The 22,109-nt window shown below is 41.1% G+C and overlaps 1 protein-coding gene across 1 annotated transcript; it reads right to left on the minus strand.

Moving 5' to 3' along the window:
* Positions 1 to 380: 380 nt before the first annotated feature.
* Positions 381 to 18,605, minus strand: LOC146630222 (hsp90 co-chaperone Cdc37-like). Its single transcript, XM_085355669.1, has 8 exons — positions 18,494 to 18,605; positions 14,961 to 15,257; positions 14,775 to 14,880; positions 2,200 to 2,315; positions 1,992 to 2,114; positions 1,724 to 1,906; positions 604 to 675; positions 381 to 485 (listed from the first exon to the last, which is right to left on the minus strand). The coding sequence occupies exons 1-8, from the start codon at positions 18,599 to 18,601 to the stop codon at positions 381 to 383; spliced, it is 1,110 nt and encodes a 369-aa protein (XP_085211795.1). The 5' UTR covers positions 18,602 to 18,605.
* Between the last annotated feature and the right edge of the window lie 3,504 nt (positions 18,606 to 22,109).

Consider the following 22,109-nt stretch of genomic DNA (forward strand, 5'->3'; position numbering starts at 1 on the left):
ATAAGCTGCAGAGAAACGTGACCCAGCTACAACTGTGAAACTAAAAGTACATCCTGAGTAACTATAGAGTTTCAAAACATAGATTGTATTAACATGTTTGAGAGAACTGGCTTTTTAAAGATGATTAACAGCAGGGATAAATCTGTCAATACTGTCAGTAACAATAATAAGAACTGATTCATAAAAATACTTCTTTAAAACTAACCTTCAAATACTCCTTTATTAAAAAATATACAATGCACATTTCACAGTATATGTATATGCAGTTAATTGACTAGATTTAGTTTAACATGGAGACATTTAAAAACTAAGCAGCCAGAAACAACACTTATATAACAACACACAGTCGGTACACTGACTAGGTTTATAATAAAGTATTATTAATCCTCTTCCTGGTCCCCATCTTCCTCCCCATCCTCATCCCCTCTGGAATCAGGGACCCACAATCCAGAGTCAATACACCTCTTCAGGTGGTATTTTCCTTCCTATAGACAGAAAAAACATGGTGACAACAGTTTGAGACAGCAAGAACAAACACAGAAACTTTCTGATCAGGCCGCTTTTAATGACTATAAATTATTTTAGGCAGAGACACACACACACCTCAGGGTCCAGCTTGCTCATAGCTTCTTGCAGCATCTGAATGTTCTTCTCATGAAAGCTCCTCTTTACCTCCTATGAGACAATAAATTCATCACTCTTCTCCTTTTATATTAATATGAACTTGCTTTCTTGAACAGAAGGAAACGTTAGCATAACTTATTTGAAGCACATATGTAAACCTGCTAGTGTTTACCTTGCACTGCACACACGTCTGACAGGTGGAGTCCACTCTGCTGACCTTTATTCTACCGACTCACCTGATTATCCAAATGGCAACACGATCACTTGCACAAACTACACGATTATCAAAGTAACAAGGCTTTTCTTTTTTATGGCATGAGATGAGAGGGACTTTTAATGACCTTTCAGTCTTTGAAAAGAAACCTTGGCTGTGAAACACAACGTCAGTGAAGCTAAAGTAAAGGTGCATAAACAATCCATCCAATGAGAACGCCGGAACAATACATTCCAACAACAGGACTGTAATTATCTATAAAAAACATAAACTGCATGGATAATTAGGCCTTTACTTTATGACTACAACAGGGTTAGCATGTGTCAAGTGTAGCATGAAGGAGGAGGAGCTCGTCTTTGTTGTGTGAATGTGTTAAATTTTAAATAGTTAAGGAGAAGCTATATTCTCTAAATATATCTACGTTTAAGAAGACTGCATCGTCCATCCTTCAAAAGCCTGTTATTTCTTCTTCCACTTCCTAGCCACTCCTCACTGGATAATTACAGCTTCTCTGAGCTAATTTGTAGTTTTGACTTTTCTGGGCTTTTAGCTTCACCTGGTATACCAAAACAAAGCGTCTGAGCTACTGTGTACAGTTAGGACACTTTAACAATGTTTAAAAGTTGAGGCAATTTAACAACAAGACAGTGAGGTGTTTAGCTGCAGTGTGCGATTGCATAAAATGTTGCAGAAGCTTACAGTGTGTGTAGGAACCTTTGACTTTCTAAACACGCCCCATGAATTATTCTGAAAAACAAAGAGAGTGTGCTACAAACTCTGGGATACGAAAACAGAGAGCAAGGAAAGAGACTGGGGGCGGGAAGTTTGCATGAAAAACTGCTGTTCCAAAACTCTCTCCAGAGTGTGTCTGCATGTATGGCCTACCTTTGGTAGCGATTCATAGACCTCTACAGGGTCCAAACAACCTGGGCCCAGTCTCTTCTGTATTTCCTCCTCCTCCAACTCTTTCACAGCATTCTCCATACGAGTCTGTGCAGAACTGCGGACCCGCTCCTTTAGCATCTCCAGCTCATGCTCAAATGCATCTTGGTACGACTTATCTAGAGTCTGACATGGACATGCACGCATATGACAATGACTGAATTCTCTTGAGCATAGCGACTGCACAGTAAGGCATGTTTAAGTAGCATACCTTGATCTTTGAGAAGAACTGTCTGAAGCAGCCTCTTGGGTCAACTTTCAGCGTCCGAGCCAAATCCAAGATGAACTGCATGACGATGGCTTGGTGGGCCACCTGCTCCATCAGGGCGTGTTTCTGCAAGCATATTGAGAGTTTTGAAGGCTCTACCTGCCTGAATTTCAACCTCAACACGCACTCACACGCTCCTCACTGCACTCACCTCATCTATCTCATACTCGATACAGATGACAGCAAGGTAATTAGCAGTCTCTTCGCACACCAGGTGCGGGTGGTCTGACAGATACTGCTGACTGTCATCCCAGCGCCGCAGCATCCCTGGAAGACGCCATCGTATTGAGCATTATGCTGAGCACAAGCACATCTCCAGAAGTTATATGATTGAAAAAAGAATGGAAATAGAGATCAGCTTCAATATTTTTAGATCTTACAAAATGAGATCTTGGACTTCTTTTCATTGCTTTGTCAGTTCTCAGGAAAATTCTTCTCACCCACTGTCACCACCATTAAAATGCTCTTTCCCCTTTATTTTAGCCAGCTTCCTTTTGAATAGCTGCTCTCATAAACATAGCAGCTGGTTATTTCTTCTGCTCACAGCTAGAGATGGACCGATCCGATATTACGTATCGGTATCGGTCCGATACTGACCTAAATTACTGGATTGGATATCGGCGAAAAATAAAAAATGTAATCCGATCCATTAAATATCACGAAAGCACCTCACAAAACTTGCAACACGCCGTAACTCGCCTCAGAACGTCGGAGCAGTATGCATCACGTGATAGAGCGGCTGTGGCATGCGGGACCTGTCGGTGGTCTGGATAGCATTTGGAGCTTCGCTAGCAACCTGGCATTTCATCTCCGACAAAGTTATCCCCGAGAGAAGTAAAGCAAGTGTGTAAGTCCATCTCTGAATGTTTGTAAAGCATTCCCACGTTAAGCTTAACGAGCGACTGCCTCTCGCTCTCCGGCTGCTACTTCAATCGTGAAACTGCTTAAATCAGCTGATCGGCTTTTCTGTCGCGAGTCTGTCTCTCGTTTGTTTTTGGTCCACTTTGCGCCAGAAAGAGCAAACCAGCGGCTGAACAACAGCAGCACGTTTAAGCTTGATAAGCTGTTGTTACAATTTATTTAATATTACTTTCTACACCAGGATCTTTTTCTACGTAGCTGACGGCTGGTAACTGTGCAGGGGCGGATCTAGCAAAGTTTAGCCAGGGGGGCCGATAGGGCATTAACTGGGAAAAGGGGGCACAAAGACATACTTTTCTTTCTTATTCTCATTTAAAATGTCTAGCTTTTAATAAATAATTATCTGACACCCAAAGTTTTAATTTGATGTAAAATGAATAGAAGTCAATTACTGTACATAGTGACTATTAAGTCTAATATATATATCCTAGTAAGCTATAGTACATTTTCCTTTGGGAAGGTACCATCTGTGCAGTCTGCAATTTTGTTGAAGAAAGATGTTGAATCTATTTAATATTTCTTGAAAAATAATTGATTTCTGTGCATTTTTTTTCACACTGCATCAAATTAAGGTTGATTACGTTGATTAAGCATCATGAGGTGGAGCGTGAGGGGTGGTTCCCTATTTTTTATTTATTTATTTTTGTTGTTGCTGGGAGTTGGAACCCTATTAGTTAGGTTGCTTAATATTTACGCTAAGTACTCTTTAAAATACCAGAATAGGGAGGATGGTGTAGGTCTAAGTTTATTAGATTGATTAGTATTGCTGAACTATGAAATATTTTTTTTGTATACAGGTATAACAGAATAGCTTTAGTGTAGTTGTTGTTTTAAACTTGAGTATGAACTTGCAGACTTGCAAAATGCAGCAAGATATTTTAAAAAACAGTTTTGTTGATTAAAAAACACTATATCGGATTCATATCGGTATCGGCAGATATCCAAATTTATGATATCGGTATCGGTATCGGACATAAAAAAGTGGTATCGTGCCATCTCTACTCACAGCCACTATTGTGCTCTTAATAAACAGTATTGGGATATCCGCTGCCAGTGACATCAGGAGCAAGAGTATGAAAAATGTTCAGAGCAGCGTAAAGCCTGAGCTTTTTTCCTATGCTAACTTCATTGTTTGAAACTTTGTCCATGTTTATTATGAATCAGAGGTGTGGACTCGAGTCACATGACTTGGACTCGAGTCAGACTCGAGTCATTAATTTTATGACTTTAGACTTGACTTGAAAAAATGTTCTAAGACTTGTGACTTGACTTGGACTTTTACACCAATGACTTGGGACTTGAATTGGACTTGAACCGGTTTACTTGAAAAGACTTGATATTTTACCCCAAATATAAAATCTAACATGCATATTATATAGAGATTGAAAATGTGACGTTATTCACGGGTAGAACCGCAAAGGATTCTGGGAACTCGTGGCAAGCGGTACTAGCGCGCGCAGGCTTTCAATTAAAATCAGTTATACAGCGATAAAAAGAAACACAAAAATGTCAAGAAGCCGTTGTATGATTAACTGCAATAGCCGGTCACATGACAGCCACGGGAAGCCGACGGGTAAAGAGATCGGTTGTTATCGGATTACGTCGTTGAAGAGAAATTGTTCGAGCCATGTTTCCGAAGTAACAAAGACGCGACGGATGGTCTGGATTGCAGCCATTCAAAGATCAAATATAACATCCCAGAACACTCCAGCTCACAGGTTAGTCTGCTCCAAGCATTTACACGAAGGTCAGAGTTTTGTAGTAGTTAATACGTCATTTTTCTTAACATAATTGGTGATATAGGTTACAAGCAAGTCTGGCGCTGAACAGAAATTGTCGCGCTATGCTCCTTTGTTTATTGTGCATAAATAGTGAATTGTCCTGACACAATATTGCGTTTCGCTTCTGTTATTATGGTACATTGACAAAAACATATACTTTTATTCACAGGATAAAACAGGTTTTTTGTATCACTAATTGCCCAGTACGATTACAGCATACAGTCTTATTGTCACTGCTACATTTCTGTAACGCTACCAGAAATTATTTCCACTACTAATTAATTACCGTTGAGCTCAAAGGTCCTATTAATAAACGGTTAAGGAATGTGTATTTATGACGACAATTTGTGAGACTGGTAAACTTATGATACGTACGATGGTCTTTCGTTCTACACAGTGCAGTTCAAGGTCCTGCACCCATCCGTCGGTAAACTGTACCTGGGCTTGTTGCAGTGACCTGAAGTTACTAAACTTCATGAGTGTGTGCACTCACTCCAAGAACCGTATGATTATAAATATGCATATAAATATGCTAAGATGAGATAGCTGACTTCATCTAACTAGCAAATGTTGTCCAGGCTACGTTGGTGATACAGTTTTTTTTAATGTGTATATTTTTGTCATGCGATTTTAAAGCTGGTCCTACAACCGCATCCAAGAATAACATGCAGCTTATCTCAGAACTGTCGGTGAAAATTATTCTTGGAGCTAGGTTTAATTGAGCTGCATTTTATAGAGGTGCAATTTCACAATTTGTGTATATTTTCTAAGTTCACTATTTTGTCATGTGTTGAGAAAAACACAGATTTTAAAATTACATGGTCTAATATTTACATTTAGCATATAACTGCAACATTATTTTTTCGTTGTTTTTTTTTTTAAAGACTCGAAAGGACTTGAAATTCAAAGTTTCAGACTTGTGACTAGAGCAGGGCGATATGGCCAAAAATATTTATCACGATATATATTTGAAAATTTGCGATAACGATATAACCGACGATATAATTGATGCGAGACAAAATACAACTCCACAACATTACTAGCGCAAAAAGACAACCTTCCATTTATATTCACTTAAACAAGAAGCTGGTTTTTATGTACATTAAAGCTTTATAAAAATGTAACAGTGCAAATGCAAATTCCTTGCTGAAAGTTTAACCAAAAGGCATTTCCAGTAGAAATGGGCTGACATATCCTGAGCATAACCATATATAATATCCACTGAAGTTAAAAATAGGTGCTTTGCAACATTAAACTGCAGTGTGCAGTACGCATTTTTCGGACCATAAGGTGCACGGGATTATAAGGCACATTAAGTGAAACAAAGCAGTCAGATAAATCAAACTTTATTAAACTCATTCTTCTTGCTTCCTCCACTTCTGTACCATTGATTCATTAATGTTGAATTCTCTGGCAGCTGCTCTATTCCCATGTTGCTGCAGTATATTAATGACTAACCTCGTATTGTGGATGGATTATCTCAGTTGTTCTCCTGACTGAAGTTTGGTCCGTTTACAGCATCCTGCCATGCGATTGCATTTGTCTCTAACCATGAAGAACCTTCACGTTAACTTTTATAAGTGGAAAAGTGTTAGTGTTCGTCCTCCAGCTTCACTGTTTATGTTATGCTAACATAGCTTTGTCTCTAGCGATCACGTAGCACATCATTATATACCAGCTAGCCCAACTTCAGTAACCCTACAAACGTCACTGCTGTTTAGTTTCCTGTCTTCATTTATGTTGGAAGTGATAGCAGAGCTGTACGTTTGATTTTTTTTCAGAAATCTCTCAGTCAGAACATGCAATATCATGCTTAGGTAACTAGCGAAACTAGCGAGCTAACTTCCGCTAGCTTCCTGCTAACTTCTAACTCCGTTAAATGTAATAACTTTTGTTTTCATGGATGCCTGGAAGTTAAACTTTATAGTTAGACCTGGTAAAGCAGCAATGCTGATCGTTTTATTAAAGATGAAAGAATTTAGACAGTTTTTAACGCTCAGTGATGCTGCAGTGTTCGTTTGACCTGAAGCATACGGAGTTTAGGACCCAGATTACTCCCAGATTTAAGAGCATCTTAGTCCGACAAATATGACAATAACAACGGCCGCTTGCATGTTCTGCAAAAAAATGTGCTTTGTTGTGTATCTGACGGACAAACACCAAACCAGTTCCACATCACGGAAGTTGCACCATTTTTACAAACCAATTCTGGTTCATCTGTTTCACTCAACAATCGGCCATGTGCGTATGAAAACAAAGGCACTGCGCATGCGCGTTTTACTCCCATTCTATCGCGATATTTCATTTTCCTATCGTTGCCTAACATTATACCGGTATTACCGTGAACGGTATAATATGGCCCAGCCCTACTTGTGACTTGACTCGGACTTTTACACCAGTGACTTGAGACTCGACTCTGACTTGCCTGACATTACTTGAGACTTGACTTGAGACTTGAGGATAAAGACTTGAGACTTACTTGAGACTTGCAAAACAATGACTTGGTCCCACCTCTGTTATGAATACCCACTACAGTAACAGTGTATACTGTGTATAACAGTGTGTATAAGGACTTACAAAGCAAACACTTTGTAAGTCCTTTGCTTTCAGTTACTGAAATACTGGCTCCAGTTGCGAAATCACTGCTGTTCTTGGTACTCAACTCATCCCTTTTTTAGAAATATTTGACTGCTTACACAACCCATTTTAAGGGGAACTCCATTAAGTCTGTGACAACAATAATAATTATTAACATTAATATGGGCTGATAAGATAAGTCGTAAAAATCGACAGCTTCTAAGATAGGAAAAGGGGAATCTTTTTAAGAAAGTGTGTGGACACACTAAATTTTACTCTTTATCCGTTTCTATGTGACGCAGTTAAAAACATACTCCCTCTGTTAGAGTGAATTGTTAAATGATTGTCATTTTTATGTTTACCATTTGTACATTGTTTTAACTATGATGAAAGAAATTCTCTAGAATTAGCGGGGCTTGTGGAAACACAGACCCAACACCCTCCTTCTCCATGACCCCTCCCCAGTTTGTTTAGTTTCAGAAGAACTCTGGCACACAAAAGCTGAAGGCATTTAATCAGCAGGCAATCTGAGCGAGTGGAAGTCCCTTCAGGATATATTTTACTGGGTGTGGTCCTGTTAATGTCACTCCAAGCATAATTTTACAAACAGGAAATCCACACTTAAAAAAATTTAATTGGAAAGAGGAAAGAGGTTAAAGATATTTAACCAGCTTAAAAAACTACAGGCAGATGTTGTTTTATTACAAGAAACTCACAGACCTGTCACAGGTTTAAACTAACTTCAAACACCTGAGTTTCCTAACGTGTTTGCAGCCTGTTATAATTCTAGACAACGGGGAGTAGCAATTTTAATACATAAAAATGTTAATTTTACAGTACTCGATACAGTTATAGATCCAGAGGGTAGATTTCTAATTATTAATCTATCAATATTGAACAAAAAACTATGTATTGAAAGTATATATGGTCCAAATGTTGATGAACCCTCATTCTTCCACGGATTTTTTAGTACACTCTCTGAACACCTCGATTGCACACTCATTCTTGGCGGTGACCTCAACCTTGGACTAAATGAAGACATGGATAGGCTCAACACAACAGGAACTCAGCGCAATTGTCAATCCACAAATATAATCAAACAGTATATGAGCGACTTTGGCCTTCGCGATGCATGGCGCTCCCTTCACCCCAACAGTAAGGAATATACTTTTTTCTCGCATGTTCATCACTCTTACTCTCGTCTGGATTATTTTCTGGTCAGCAGCTCACTGCTGTGTGACATTTCAGACACTGAGATTCATCCTATAGCTGTCAGCGATCATGCTCCTGTATCTTTAACACTAATGCACAAGAATAATACTACGCCAAGTAAAAACTGGAGATTTAATACATCATTGCTTAAAGATGAAGACTTTATTAAATATTTTAAAAAGGAATGGACTTCATATTTAGACTTTAATGACACTCCCGGAATATCTGCTTCTGTTCTATGGGAAGCAGGGAAAGCTGTGATGAGAGCTAAAATAATTTCTTTCTCATCACACAAAAAGAAAGAAGAAAACAAAAATATTCAGGAATTAGAAAAAAACCATCAAATCACTAGAAGAAGCCTACGCGTGCGACCAAGATCAGGAAACATTGAACAAAATACGCAAGACAAAATTAGAATTAAATGAAACTATTAATAAAAAAACACAATTCCTTATACAAAGACTTCGCTTGCAGAATTTTGAACACAGTAACAAATCAGGTCGATTTCTAGCTAACCAGTTAAAAATAAATAAAGAAAAAACAACTATATGTGCTGCTAAAGATTTATCGGGGAACACAATATATGACCCTGGAAGAATAAACAACATTTTTAGGGATTTCTATGAAACTTTATACTCACCACAAATAAACCCGTCTAAAAATGAAATTGATCTGTTTCTTGACAACGTAACTCTTCCAAAATTACTAGACAGTCAAGCAATGGAACTGGATTCGCCACTGACGCCAAGTGAACTCCAGGAAGCCCTGATAAGTATGCCCAATAATAAGGCTCCAGGTCCAGACGGCTTCCCTGCAGAATTCTACAAAGAATTCTGGACAATTCTGGCACCAGTATTCCACGGAATGTTGCAGGAAATCGAGGAAAATGGCAGACTACCACCAAATATGAATTCTGCCAACATTAGTCTGCTGCTAAAACCAGGCAAAGACCCTTTATTTCCCTCAAGCTATCGTCCAGTTTCTCTTTTAAATGTAGACCTTAAAATAATCTGCAAAGCTCTCTCAAAGAGATTAGAGAAAATAACCCCCCTCTTAATTCATCCTGACCAAACTGGTTTCATAAAAGGTCGGCACTCCTCAACAAACACTCGTAGATTACTTAATTTAATTGACTACTCATACAATAAAAACATCGAAACCATAATATTATCTCTAGATGCAGAAAAAGCATTTGACAGAGTTAACTGGAAATTTTTATTCGCAACTTTACACAAATTTGGTTTTGGAAACTCTTTCATAAACTGGATAAGAATATTATACAATTCCCCAACAGCTCGTATCAGAACAAATGACCAGACATCCTCCAGCTTCTGTCTCCTGAGGGGCACCAGACAGGGATGCCCACTCTCCCCTTCACTTTTTGCAATTTTTATCGAACCTCTAGCAGCAGCATTTAGACAGGCTACAACAATTAAGGGCATAAAATGTAAGAACATAGAACATAAAATCAGTCTCTATGCGGATGATGTGTTGCTTTTTCTGCAAAACACACAAACCAACCTCTCTGAGGTAATTACTCTAATAAACTGGTTTTCAAGAGTTTCAGATTATTCAATTAACTGGCCAAAATCTACAGTTCTCCCCATTAACTGCTCCTGCCCCACTGCAATCCGGAAATATTAAATATTTAGGTATTAATGTTTCTCCTAAGCTTTCAGACTTAACTAAATTAAACCACATCCAACTTCTAAAGAAAGTAGAAGGCGATCTGACTAGATGGAAATCTTTACCCATATCACTCATGGGAAGGGTCGCCACTATAAAAATGATGATCTTGCCAAAAATAAATTACTTATTTTTGATGATCCCTAACAAACCATCACAAGATTGGTTCAGATCTCTGGATTCATATATTTCCAAATTCCTTTGGAAAGATAAACCCCCGCGTATCAGCTTAAAAACGCTACAAAGAACCAAGGATAGAGGAGGATTAGATCTGCCTAATTTTCACCAATACTTCTTAGCCAACAGGCTTCAGTTCATCTCAGAATGGTCAAAACATACCTTCTTAGATGAGCCCTGGCTAGATGTTGAACAGGCACTATGCAAGGATCTAGAGATTTCAGACCTACTATTTATTAGCTCAAACATCAAAAGACATGAATGCTTTAAAAGTATCAACATCAGCTTCTCTCTGACAGCATGGTGGGAGTTTCTAAAATTGACGGCGTCTTCATTAATCCCATGCAAACGTACACCTATCTGGAATAACCCTGACATATTACAAAACAATAATATGATTAATTTCCCAGAATGGAGTTGTAAAGGAATTAAATACTTAGAACATATATTAGAGGGAACAGAATTTATTCCATTTGACAGACTAGTTGCACAATATGGGATCAACAAGAAAAGATTTTTAGAATATCAACAAATTAAATCCATAGTAAAAAAGAAATTTAACCTCAGTCAAGTTGAATTACAAACACCACCAAGTGCGGCACATTTCCTTACTCTTAAATCCCCCAAATTATTATCTAAAATATACAGAACACTTTCTAAATTAGATGAATCAATATCCCTTCCTATTGCAAAGTGGGAAGCAGATTTATCAGTCAGCTTAGACCAAAACTTCTGGTCTCAGGTATGCTTAAAAACCTTTAAATTGATTAAAAATCCCAGTCTACAATTAATACAATACAAAATACTACATAGAGTGCACTATACAGGTCATCGGATGTTCAAGATGGGGCTTGCTAATTTCTTGTTTTTGATTTATGTATGTTATGTTTTGTTTTACTTCATATGTTTATATGTTTCATATGTTGTTTGTTTAATTTAAGACAAAAAAAAAATTAAATGAATGAGAGGTAAAACTTGAGGGGGTAGGGACAAATAAGTAAATACTTCAGCCTACTCCTTTTCAAACAAATAATGGAATGATATTTTGTAATGATTGTGAAGGCACATGTTTGAAATGTTTGAAATAAAAATGAACTGAACTGAACTGAAGATGGGCTTTACGTCTACCAACAACTGCTTACACTGCCAAACCAATTCACCGGACAATTAGATAATGTCACTTCAGATAAGAATATCGCCCATATGGTTTCCACTGCCCTATGCATAGCCAAGAAAACAGTCCTCATGAACTGGAAAAATAAAAATAATCTTAATTCTAACCAATATAGAAATTATCTATTAGATTACATTAGTCTTGACACAGCCTCTGCCACCACATCAGATCAATTGTTCTGGGCTCCTTTGATCAGCTCCATCACCTAGTGGGGGTGGGGGGTCATAGTTTGGTCCCGCCTTCACTGTTGTGATTGGTGTGGGGGTAGGGACAAGCTTAGGGCGTCGGGGGGTTCCCCGGAGGCATCTTCCTTGGGGGGCTCAACCCGGGGTAGCGGTCATTTCCGGTTGGGGGCTCTTTTGGCTCTCGGGTGACTGTTTCCTCGTGGCTGCGTGCAGCGGGGCTAGGGGAGGGTCTGTGCTGACGGACGTGGGTTACTGACCTGGTAGCCTGGCTGCCCCTGGGTGGGTCCGGGATGGGCGTGAGGTTCTGGGGGCGCTCCGTCTCTGGGCTGGGGCCCTGGCCGGGCCTCGGGGCCTTGGGTCCTGGTTTGTGTGTTGCCGGTGTTGTGGGCGGGTGGGTGCATGGGGGCCCATCCCTGGCGCAGGGTGCCGCCGGTGCGTCGAGCCACCTGGGGGGCTCTTCAACTGGTGGGGGAGATTGTCACACCTTGCAGGAGCTTTCCTCTCCTCAGGAACTCTCTGCAGGAGGGGGAGATACAGGAGAGGTGGAGGAAGATCTCAGCCTGGGCGTCTATTGTCTCATGTAGTCTGGAAGATGAGTGGATGGTGGGGTGGGTGCAGTTTTCTCTGTGGCGGGGCCGGGGGTCGCTGCTGCGCTGGGCCCCGGTCTGGATGGGCCTGGGCCCCCTTTCCCTGGCGGGTCGCGGAGTATGGGAGTGCCTACTGGGGTCAGCGGGGGAGCTGGCCCCAGGGAGGGGTCACCTGCCCCTCCCTTCCTTCCCTCCCCATCTCCAGCTGCCTCCCCCTTCCCGCTGCACCACAACCACCCACACATGCAGGGCCTTGGAGTAGGGGTATGTCACCAGGGTGCAGAGGAGGCTACCCCCCCCCTCTGTCCCCTTCTGGCTGCCTCTGCCTCAATTTTATCCCACAACTTAGACATTCACATTACTCACACTCTCATTACACATACATATAGGATCTTGGGGGTGGGCACGATACACGGAGTCCAAATTACCATCAGGGTGTACACCTCACCCCTGGCGTCGTTGCCCACCTCTCAATTTTAAATACACGTAGACATTGAGGGCTAGCAGGAGGGACCATGCGCTTACCTGCTGCTCTCTGGCAGGTAGCTCCAAGCCCTCCTGGGTTTTAATTGCACCTTAGAACACACATGCATCAACACTACAATGAGCGGGCGGAGGGAGGTTTGGAGTCTTCTCACACCCCCGTTCTCTGCGGCCTGCTGGAGCGGGGGGGCTAGGAGGAGTTGGCCGTCCGACTGCGGTCTGGAGTGTGGGGCCTCCCTGCTGCTGCGGAGTCGGGGCGGTCTGCCTCTCCCCACCGCAGGGAAAAGGGTAACACCACCTGGGTCTGGGTGCAGTAAGTGCATATGAGAGCATGAGGGTGGGAATGGATGTTTGTATCTGTGTGTGCCTGTATGTCTGTGTCTATATGTCAGGTTGGGTATCAGACGCCACCTCTCTGGGGACATCTCAGGCCCTCCGAGGTTTGGAGGCCTATCTCCACCCACCACCACTTCCTCTGCCAGTGGCGGACTCCCTCAGACATCGGTGCGTTAGTGGTTCTTTGTGTGTGGGGGTGGGCGTCCGGGTACACACCGGCTCACTCCTTGACGGCCGCTTATCGGGGCCTGGAGCCTGGGGCTCGCTCGGGCCACTTCGGAGGTGGGGTGCCCCCGGCCTCTCGGCCTGGGGCTCGGTCACTCAGGCACAGCTGGCTGCCGGCGGAGCTCACGGGCGCGTCACTGCAACTCCCCCTGGCTTCTGCTCCGCGGCTGCTGAGTGAGCCCTCATCTGGGACTCTCCTCAGCTCTTTCTGGGACAGTGGCGCGGCTGCCCCTCTGTTGGTCTTCCTTGGTCTCTTGTGTTCTGGGGGCCTCTGGATGTCTGGAGTTTTGATCTCCTCCATACCTGCTTCATACCCTGGAGGACGGGGCTGTGGCCCCCCCACACTCCCTAGCAGATCGTTACATGGAGAAACCTTTGGAATGCAAGCATGCTGATCCACACAGGTATGCACACAGGCGTACACACGGGTATTCACAGACGCGGACTACAGCTTTCTTGGCTGCTGCCTCAAAGCACATTGTGCGCTGTCTATCTTGCGTGCTGCACAATATCGTTTATTATTTAGTATCTACTGATATCTACTGCTAGCTAGTTTATTGTGATGGTGCCGTTTTTTTTTACTATGTTGCTCTTTGTTGTTTGCTTTCTCTTCTGTTTTTTTCTCCATACAGGTGACCGAGGTGTTTTTTTTTTTTTTTTTTTTTTTTTTCTTCCCCCCCTTCTCACCGTCTCTTCTCCCCTTTGGTTTTCTTTCTCTCCCTCTCTTTCTTTCATTCTTTCTCCCTGTCCTGTCCCGTTTGTAGCAACTGAATATAAAATAAATACATAATTCTAATAAAGGTCAATCAAATGGACCAATATGGCAAGGCCATGATGATCCACTTGGTAAAATAAATCCGCTTGGCATCTTTCTTGGCCTTAAGACAACAATTCTGATGGCTAAAGATCCAAACGGGACACAAAAAAAAAAAAAAAAAATTTTTATTGGTTATATCCTGTTAGTAAACTGCAAGTAAAAGCTGTGTCGGTTTAGAGCAGGTCACATCCGGCTCTCTGTGATCTTAAGTGGGCCAGACCAGTAAACCATCCCCTTTTTTGTCACTGTAAAGAAGCTCACTCATTCAGTGTTTCTTATGAACATGCACCTTATGAACATGGAGCTATCAATCAGTAGAAACTGCACGTTACAACACATTTAACAACTTGTAGCTACAGGACTGTCCAGAGCCCATGATAAATTTAGTGTCTTTGGAACCTCTGGGACAATGAGTAAAAATGTATTTGTAGACTCCGAATGACACGTATTTTCCACCGGGTGGAGGAGGAGAGCAGTGGAAGAGAGCGAGATAAGGGAAGTAGTGAGGCAGAACATTGTGTGGGAGTATAGGGGGAAACACAACAAACACAACCAGCTCACTTACCAAAGAGTTTGATTTCTTTCCCATACTTCCTCAGAAAGTTCTTGTGGTTCCCCACCTTTTCCTCCCCAGTTTCCTCCTTTGATAAAGGCTTAAAGTTCAGCACACTCTGCAAAGTAAGATAAGACAACATGTAAATCAGGAAACTGAAAAGTTGACAAATCCTGCGGCCCAGATGGCCTGCGTTACCTTGCTGAAACCATCCTTGCTGATAGTGTCTACATTCCAGGGCAGCTTCTTCTCTTCTTTTTGGTGTTCTTCTAGCAATTTCTCAAAGGACTTCTCATCCTGTTTCAGTTTCTTTATTTCTGTCTGGACTTTTTTCAGCTCAGCCTCCCTCTCCTTATCCTCACTTCCTTCCCTCATTCTTTCTTCTAGGTATGCAAGTCGTCCCTGGGCTTCCTCTAATAGCCTCCTGCATTCTGCAAAGCTGGTTTCCAGGTCTTCCCCTCTCTGCTGAAACTCTACCATTTTCTCCAGCCGGCTCTGTTGTGGAGGTCCCGAGTGGACGGGAGCAAAGAGACAAAAGTAAAATAAACATGAGGCAGAGACCGAGCTGAAAGCACAAGTGATTTAAAAGTGAAACAGGGACACCAAGACAAGAGCTATATGGACACTGTGTAGGGAGAAAACATACAATAAGTATATTTAAATAAGAAGTATCCTGTTTAATGTGTCAAATTTAATGTTGGCCCACTGTGAGTGTATGTAACCCAGAGAGCTGACACGCCTTTAATCGCTCAATCTCTGGCAGTTTTTTACTATACTTCAGACTGTTTGTTATCAAAGACAAATGATATCCTAATATGGTTACCTAGGGCATGTAGGTTTGGCAGTGAGACCATAAGCCCCACCCACCAGCTATTTAAACCTTCTGCTTTTAATGGTGCAGCCAATCAGATGAAATCTGACTTTAAAGCAAGGAAGTGGACGCAGTGAGGTGCCGTTTATGGTCAATGAGAAAATTTTTAATCTATGAATCATGTCAAGCTAGTCTTCCAAAGTCTAAGAATAAAAAGCTGAAGCTGAAAAAGGGCTTTGCAGGCCCACTTTAAAGATGGCATAATAGGAAAAAAGTACAAATGCAGTTCCCTGCATCAGGTACTGCTTTTCTGTAGTTTTAAAGAATTTTAATGAATTTAAAAACTACAGAAAAAATCAATACCTGATGTAGGAGAAAGATCAAAGGTCAATAAGTTTAAATTGCCTCACAATATTTTCTCTGAGCCACAAAAAAGAAAGACTGAGCTGTGTTATAATAGATTATAGATTATATTATTCTTGACCACTTCTGGTGGTGAAGTGGTCAAGAATAATATCTGGTACTTCTGGTAGCGCACGACTGCATTTAAAAAGAAGAGCAAACGAGCATGTTTGTATGCTCTTTGACTGACCGCTGCCAAAAAGAATATCATTGAGATGACACGGCCGTGCTTTGGTTGCTACAGTTTTGGCTTTGACACGTTTCTTTTTAGTATATCTAACGTGATATCTGTAGTGCTTGTGTGTATGCACTGATGATTTGTTGGTTGACCGTTATATTAAAGGTACTGTGTGCTAATAACAGGCTTAAAAGAACAGTGAAAAAAGTGCTGGGCTACTACTCTTTTCTTTATGTTTTGCTTCCAGGGGCCAGAGTTTCTTGTCCTTTTTAAAAGTGGTCTTGAGTAATAGCTCTTCAGGATTTCTTAAAGGTTTAAAGGATTTTCTTAGGACACTAACTGCTTTTTCACTCATTTGCAGTTCAGCTATCGGCTTCATTTTTCACCACGACACTGATCTCAAAAACACTGCCAGTGCAGTAAAAGCATACCTGAATAGAACAAAGGCACAGATTCAGACTTTTGCTCAACACTGCACATAGAAACAGCTGGATATATTTATAGCATCACATTATTTTGTTTTATTTCTCCCTGTGTGAATCTACCGTTAAGAGTTGTTATTGTGTCGAAGGTGGTGCTCTTCAACCAAGCTTTATCACCATGGTAACTCGTGTCCAACAGAACATAATATCTATGGAAACCTGTTGAGTGGTACTTTAGTACAAGGTTGTACTGCAGCCCAAACCTTACAGATGAACTGCATGTGCTTGGGTTTTTTTTTTTTGGCAGCGCAAGCAGTCACATTAAAAATAAACAGCAGCACAGAGTGCACTGACTGCTGAAATGTTCTATTTACAGAAGCTGTGTTGCCATTTTTTTTCACATATCTCATGTGTCTCCATGACATGTTCCTTCCTGACTGAAAAAGGTAGCACATGATTGGCTCAGCTTACGCAGAAGAATGAAATCTACAGAGCGACCAACAAGGTGACAAATAACTGCAATCATGAGACCTCAGAGCTTGTTTCACAGCCCTTTGGCCTCTTTTAGTTTTAAATGTGTTTGCAGTGCAGACGGGAAAACAAGGTCATTGAACTCCAACTGGAGTCTGAGTTCAACAGTCTCTGAACAAATTCTTGCCTTGACTTTTGGGAGCTTTATTGACACTGTGTAAGTGCATGAGTGAGTTTACATGATGTGGTCACATTTATACAGTCGCACAGTTCAAAAAATCTAACTGGAATTTTCTTCTCCACAGTTAACATTTCAAACACAGTGGTGTTAATGTAAAAACTTTCCCGTTATCCTGGAAAGTTTTTATGTTTCAAACTGTAAAGTGTTAAAAAAACAAACACAATAGGCAACAGAAGCCAGGGAAATACTGAAATGAAAGTTTCTCTAGAACCTTTCACTTTCTACGGTAACAATGAGATAAGCTTATCAGAGCCAGTTTCCACAGACAGACACAGTCTGACCAACAGTGTTACTGTAGCAAACGCACTTTAATCTTACTTACACAAACTCCTTTTTACCTTCTAACTAATGTCATTTAGATTAATTTTCTTCTCAAAATCCTGGCATGCGTTTCAAACTTAAAATGAAAAGCAGAGAAGTAAAACTGCTGTCGAACATTAAACATGTGACATCTCTTCAGTGTACAATACACATTTTAGATGAGCATACTTTTAATGTGTTTACCATTAAAGAGATGAAGACTCTGAGAGTGCATTAGAAAGCTCAGGAAAAGCTCATCAAGCAGAGTGTAGGAGGGGACTGAAAGCTCCAGGAAAGCCTATTATTACTTTGGAGATCAGGAGCAGATCTTTACATGCTACATGTTACATTTCCTGTTAAATGACACTGCAGGTTTCATTTGTATGTTTTGATCATTTAAAGTAAACTTTTAATCTCTTCTAGTGGTTCTTTTTTTGACTTTGGAAACATTTTTTGTTGTTGTTAATTTGGCAGTGGACTTCTCTTTAAGAGCTGTCTTCCTCTTTTAGTATTTTTTTTTTTTTTTTGCCTTCTTCCTTCAAATGCCTTGTTGTTTACCATGTTTCAGATGCTAAAGGATTTCAAGTAATTTCCCCTTTTAAAATAACCTGATGTTACCCAACAGCAAAGTATATGGAAACCCCCCAAAACTTTACAGAATTACCTCACTATCTCACACACAGCGTTGCTTTTTCTTTCTCTATCGGTGGCTGCCTTTACGAAACTAAAGGCTTAAAATAAGCCTGCAGCCGAATTGCGTATATCCGCTGTATATTTACACATAAGTAACACCGGCTGCTCAAACTGTCTACTCCCTCTCGGTTTGCTACTACAGGTTTACTAGTGGGAAGACTAACCAGGTGTAGCACTCCAAACTTCACGGCTAGCACTACTGTCACTGCTGACCCGGTGTCTCATTCTGAACAAGCTCGGAGTGTCCACGAACGGGCACGTGACATCTTCATCGTCTGACACGTAGATGTGGTCCCACACGCTGTAGTCGATACCGCTCATGCTGTCCCACTCCTATCGGTTATACTAAGAGGCAACTTCTGTGAGCCTACACCGACAAAACATCAGCCAAGCGAGCAAAGACGGAGTCCAATCTTCTTAGCGAAACAAGCTAAGAGGAGAAATCCCGTATCCAAGGACAACGCCAGGCGCAATGCAGCCACTTACGTCATCAAGAAGCGCTTGTTGAAAGTGTAGCGTTTACTTAGGGTTGGATTAAAGGGGGTGTGCTTACATTGTTATAATATATTATCTATAAACTACAGGGCTGCGCAAGAGACCTGAACTACACATATTTATATTTTATATATTAATGATAAATAGATGCAATGATTTATTGAAACGTGTGCAAACATACTTGGGCATACACTGTAAGGAAAAAATGTGTTTGCAGAATTCCAGTGAACTTGAAAGTTGACATTTAGTGTCGCCACATTTATTCCTCAACACAGCCTGAGCTCCAGGCAAGTTTTCATTGTCATTTCTATAAATAGATTTTAGGAACAGTCTTCTTGAAGCTCTTCTTTTGACACTTCGGTCAATAGTATTGGGCCACACCTCTTAATCTTTGCCACCGATTCAGCACATCAGTTAGTCTTCCTTCCTATAACACCATCAGCTCTACCAAAGTGGAAGTGTTTTTGTTAGATTTGTATTGTTGGATTGTCATTTATGCCCAGAAATATATATTTATATATATGCTTAGAAGTATGTAACCATTTGTAGATTGAAAGAATGTCTCATCCTAGGAGGTCTGTAACAACTCTGTGTAACATGAAGAGGGGGGTGCGTTCACTCCTCTTCATTGGGTTCTGGCATAGATCACACACCTTCTAGGAGAGGTCGTATCTTCTCTTGCTGATATATGGTATAGCAAACACACGTATATCTGTTTAAGTATAAGAGCCTTTTGTTCAGATGGACCGCTAGACTCCTGGCACCAGTTTTGGGAAGTCTTCACAGGGTCACATCTTGACATTTGTTTACAATGTTTTCTTGAAAAGACCGTTAGATCTTGTAGTCATGTAGTTTTGAACTTATTCAAGCAGTTTTGCTGAGTTTACCAAATAAAAGGATATAAAGGAAATGAAACACCATGTTGAACTTGTTTTGAAAGTTTTGCAGTTCATCATGAACTCTTGTGACCATAAAAAGGGCAGATGTTTCCTCTGGAAGTGTTTTTATATGCGCAGATTTTCCCCATGGCAACTTGGAAAAAAAGCATGGTGTCAGGCTTGTTCATCGGAAGTTCTTGTTGTGCACATGACTGTGGGGATTATGCCATAAAGGAAAGGCCTGCTCTAAGCGCAGCTTCACAGGAAAGCAATGCATTCCTTCCAGTAAGAAAAGGGATTTAACTTCTGATTTTCAGAATGTCCAAGATTTCCAAATCACATTTTTTGATGAGTCAAGCTACTTTGATGATTTATTAATTTGTTACATCATAGCTATTTATAAACATCATAGAAGAATATTGTTTTGCTGAGAAAAATGGTTACATGTGTTACTTTTTATCCATTCATCCAGTAATTTGAATTTGAATTTGATTTTAGCTCAAGATAATGGAGATCCTATCAGGCTTGCGGGTGGCTGCTGGAGCCTATCTTAGCTATCATGGGATGAGAAGCGGGGTACTCCTGAACATGCAAGCAAGTCTATCGCAGGGCTAAAAGTGTACAATATGAAAGGTCTTTAAAGAACAGCTAAACAGCCAGCCTCACACACTGAAGTGATTCCAACAATAACAAACACAAGGGAGGACATTACACCAGCCTTAATTATGTTTAGCACAAGATATATATTTTAAGTGGTTTACAAGCATTACTTATTTCATCAGCGGGGGAGAAACACTTTCTACTGGGGCTTACACAGGACTGAGACAAGTTTAATGTAAGAAGACAAGTTGGATGTTAAAGGAGGTTTGGGTGTGCTTTTTTTTTTTTTTTTATCAATTATGATGTTCTTTCAGTGAATAAGCATGGCATGATAAGAAAAACCAGGCTTAGTGCCCTCTTTTTTCCCTTACTCCTTTCACTGGAAATGTCTTCCTGTGAAGGAAGCAGGGGGAGGAAGCACATTTACTCACTCATCCTATGTACAACTTCTGCAGCGGAGTTTCCCCTGAAATCCAAAGACATTCAGAAGAGTGCAGGAGTTAATCTGGCGTTGAAGAATCTTATAAACAGGAAATTCGTAATTACCAGTTCCAGTTCTCTCATTACTTGTGTTTATTGTTTTCACAGTGAAAGAACATGTCAGGTAGACTTTGATATACATACAGAAATATTTCACATACAAGCTCTTGAACAATCAGGACCCGTCATTGTACCATATCACTCCATTAGTGCTTTTCACTTTTAGACTGCTCAAAGCTTACTTCAGCTTTCAGGGCCTTCTTCTGTGCAATCAGCTCTTAAAAGACAAGCACCCTCTTTAATTTCAGTTTATAGTTAAGTCTAGATCAGGTAAGCCTGAACTGCCCATTAGTAGGCCTAGGATCCTGGAGGGCTTCCCATGATGCTGTCATGGTCCCTGTGCCTCCCCGGCCAGCCCAGTGTGGCCACAAGTGTTTGTTGTTTTGCTCTCTCTGCTCTCCTCGCCATGCTCTCTCTCTTGCCTGTCTGCCTGGGCGGAGCTCAGATTGGGCTCCCGCCCTTGGCCTACGCACCTGCAGCTGATCACCGGTGATTTGCAGTTGATCTCTGGCTCTTCCTAAGGCAGGGGCTCTGAACTACTCGCCGCTGGCACATTGAGGTACTCTTGTTAGTATTGCCCGGCTCTATAGCGATTCTGTTGTTCCCGTACTTGCCTTTGACTAATCCACGTCTCTGTAAATAGGTTTATCTGGATCTGCCCTCTTTGTGACGCCTGGGGTGAGTGAAAGTGAGCTGCTTGTGTGGAGATTGTTCGGACCAGGAGAGGAGGGAGTACGAAGACGTGTGTTTCCCCAACCTGTTGACCCTCGGGGCCCTGGTGTTTCCACCCCTTCACATGTATATAGCGCACCAGTGCCATTAATAAAGAACTGTTTGAACCGTGCTTCCTCAGTCCGCGCCGAGTCCGTTACACTGCCGTGACAGATGCGCTGAGTGTTTCTTCCACACTCACCTTTTTTCACTCTCCACTAAAAATGTTTTTAGTAGTTTAATTATTTGAATTGTTTAGTTATTATTACTCTCTGGCTGTCTTTTGCCCTGTCTCCCTTCCCCTCTGCTCCAAACATTTGCAGTAGATGGCTGCCCCTCCCTGAGTCTGCTTCTGTCAGAGAATTCCTCCTGTTAAAATTGAGGTTTCCCCCCCCCCCCCTGTTGCCAGAGTGTTTGCTAATAAGGGTTCACCTAATTGCTTTGGTTTTCTCTGTAGTGTCTTCACCTTACAATATAAAGCACCTTGCGTTATCCTGATTTAGCGCTATATAAATAAAAATGAATTGAACTGAATGTAGACAAATAGACAAGGTGAGATTTTTCCACAGGATAAATAGAATCAGAAAAAAAAATCAGTATACATG

The sequence above is a fragment of the Diplotaxodon limnothrissa genome, linkage group LG6 (assembly GCF_057381915.1).
Source record: "Diplotaxodon limnothrissa isolate DT_005_m linkage group LG6, D_limnothrissa_male_GT1.1, whole genome shotgun sequence".
Lineage (NCBI taxonomy): Eukaryota > Metazoa > Chordata > Actinopteri > Cichliformes > Cichlidae > Diplotaxodon > Diplotaxodon limnothrissa.

Coding starts and splice junctions, on each gene's coding strand:
- LOC146630222 (XM_085355669.1), bottom strand. CDS start 18,601: ATGAGCGGTATCGACTACAGCGTGTGGGACCACATCTACGTGTCAGAC. Junction 676..1,723: donor TCTATGAATCGCTACCAAAG/GTAGGCCATACA, acceptor ATTGTCTCATAG/GAGGTAAAGAGGAGCTTTCA. Junction 486..603: donor TGAGCAAGCTGGACCCTGAG/GTGTGTGTGTGT, acceptor TTCTGTCTATAG/GAAGGAAAATACCACCTGAA.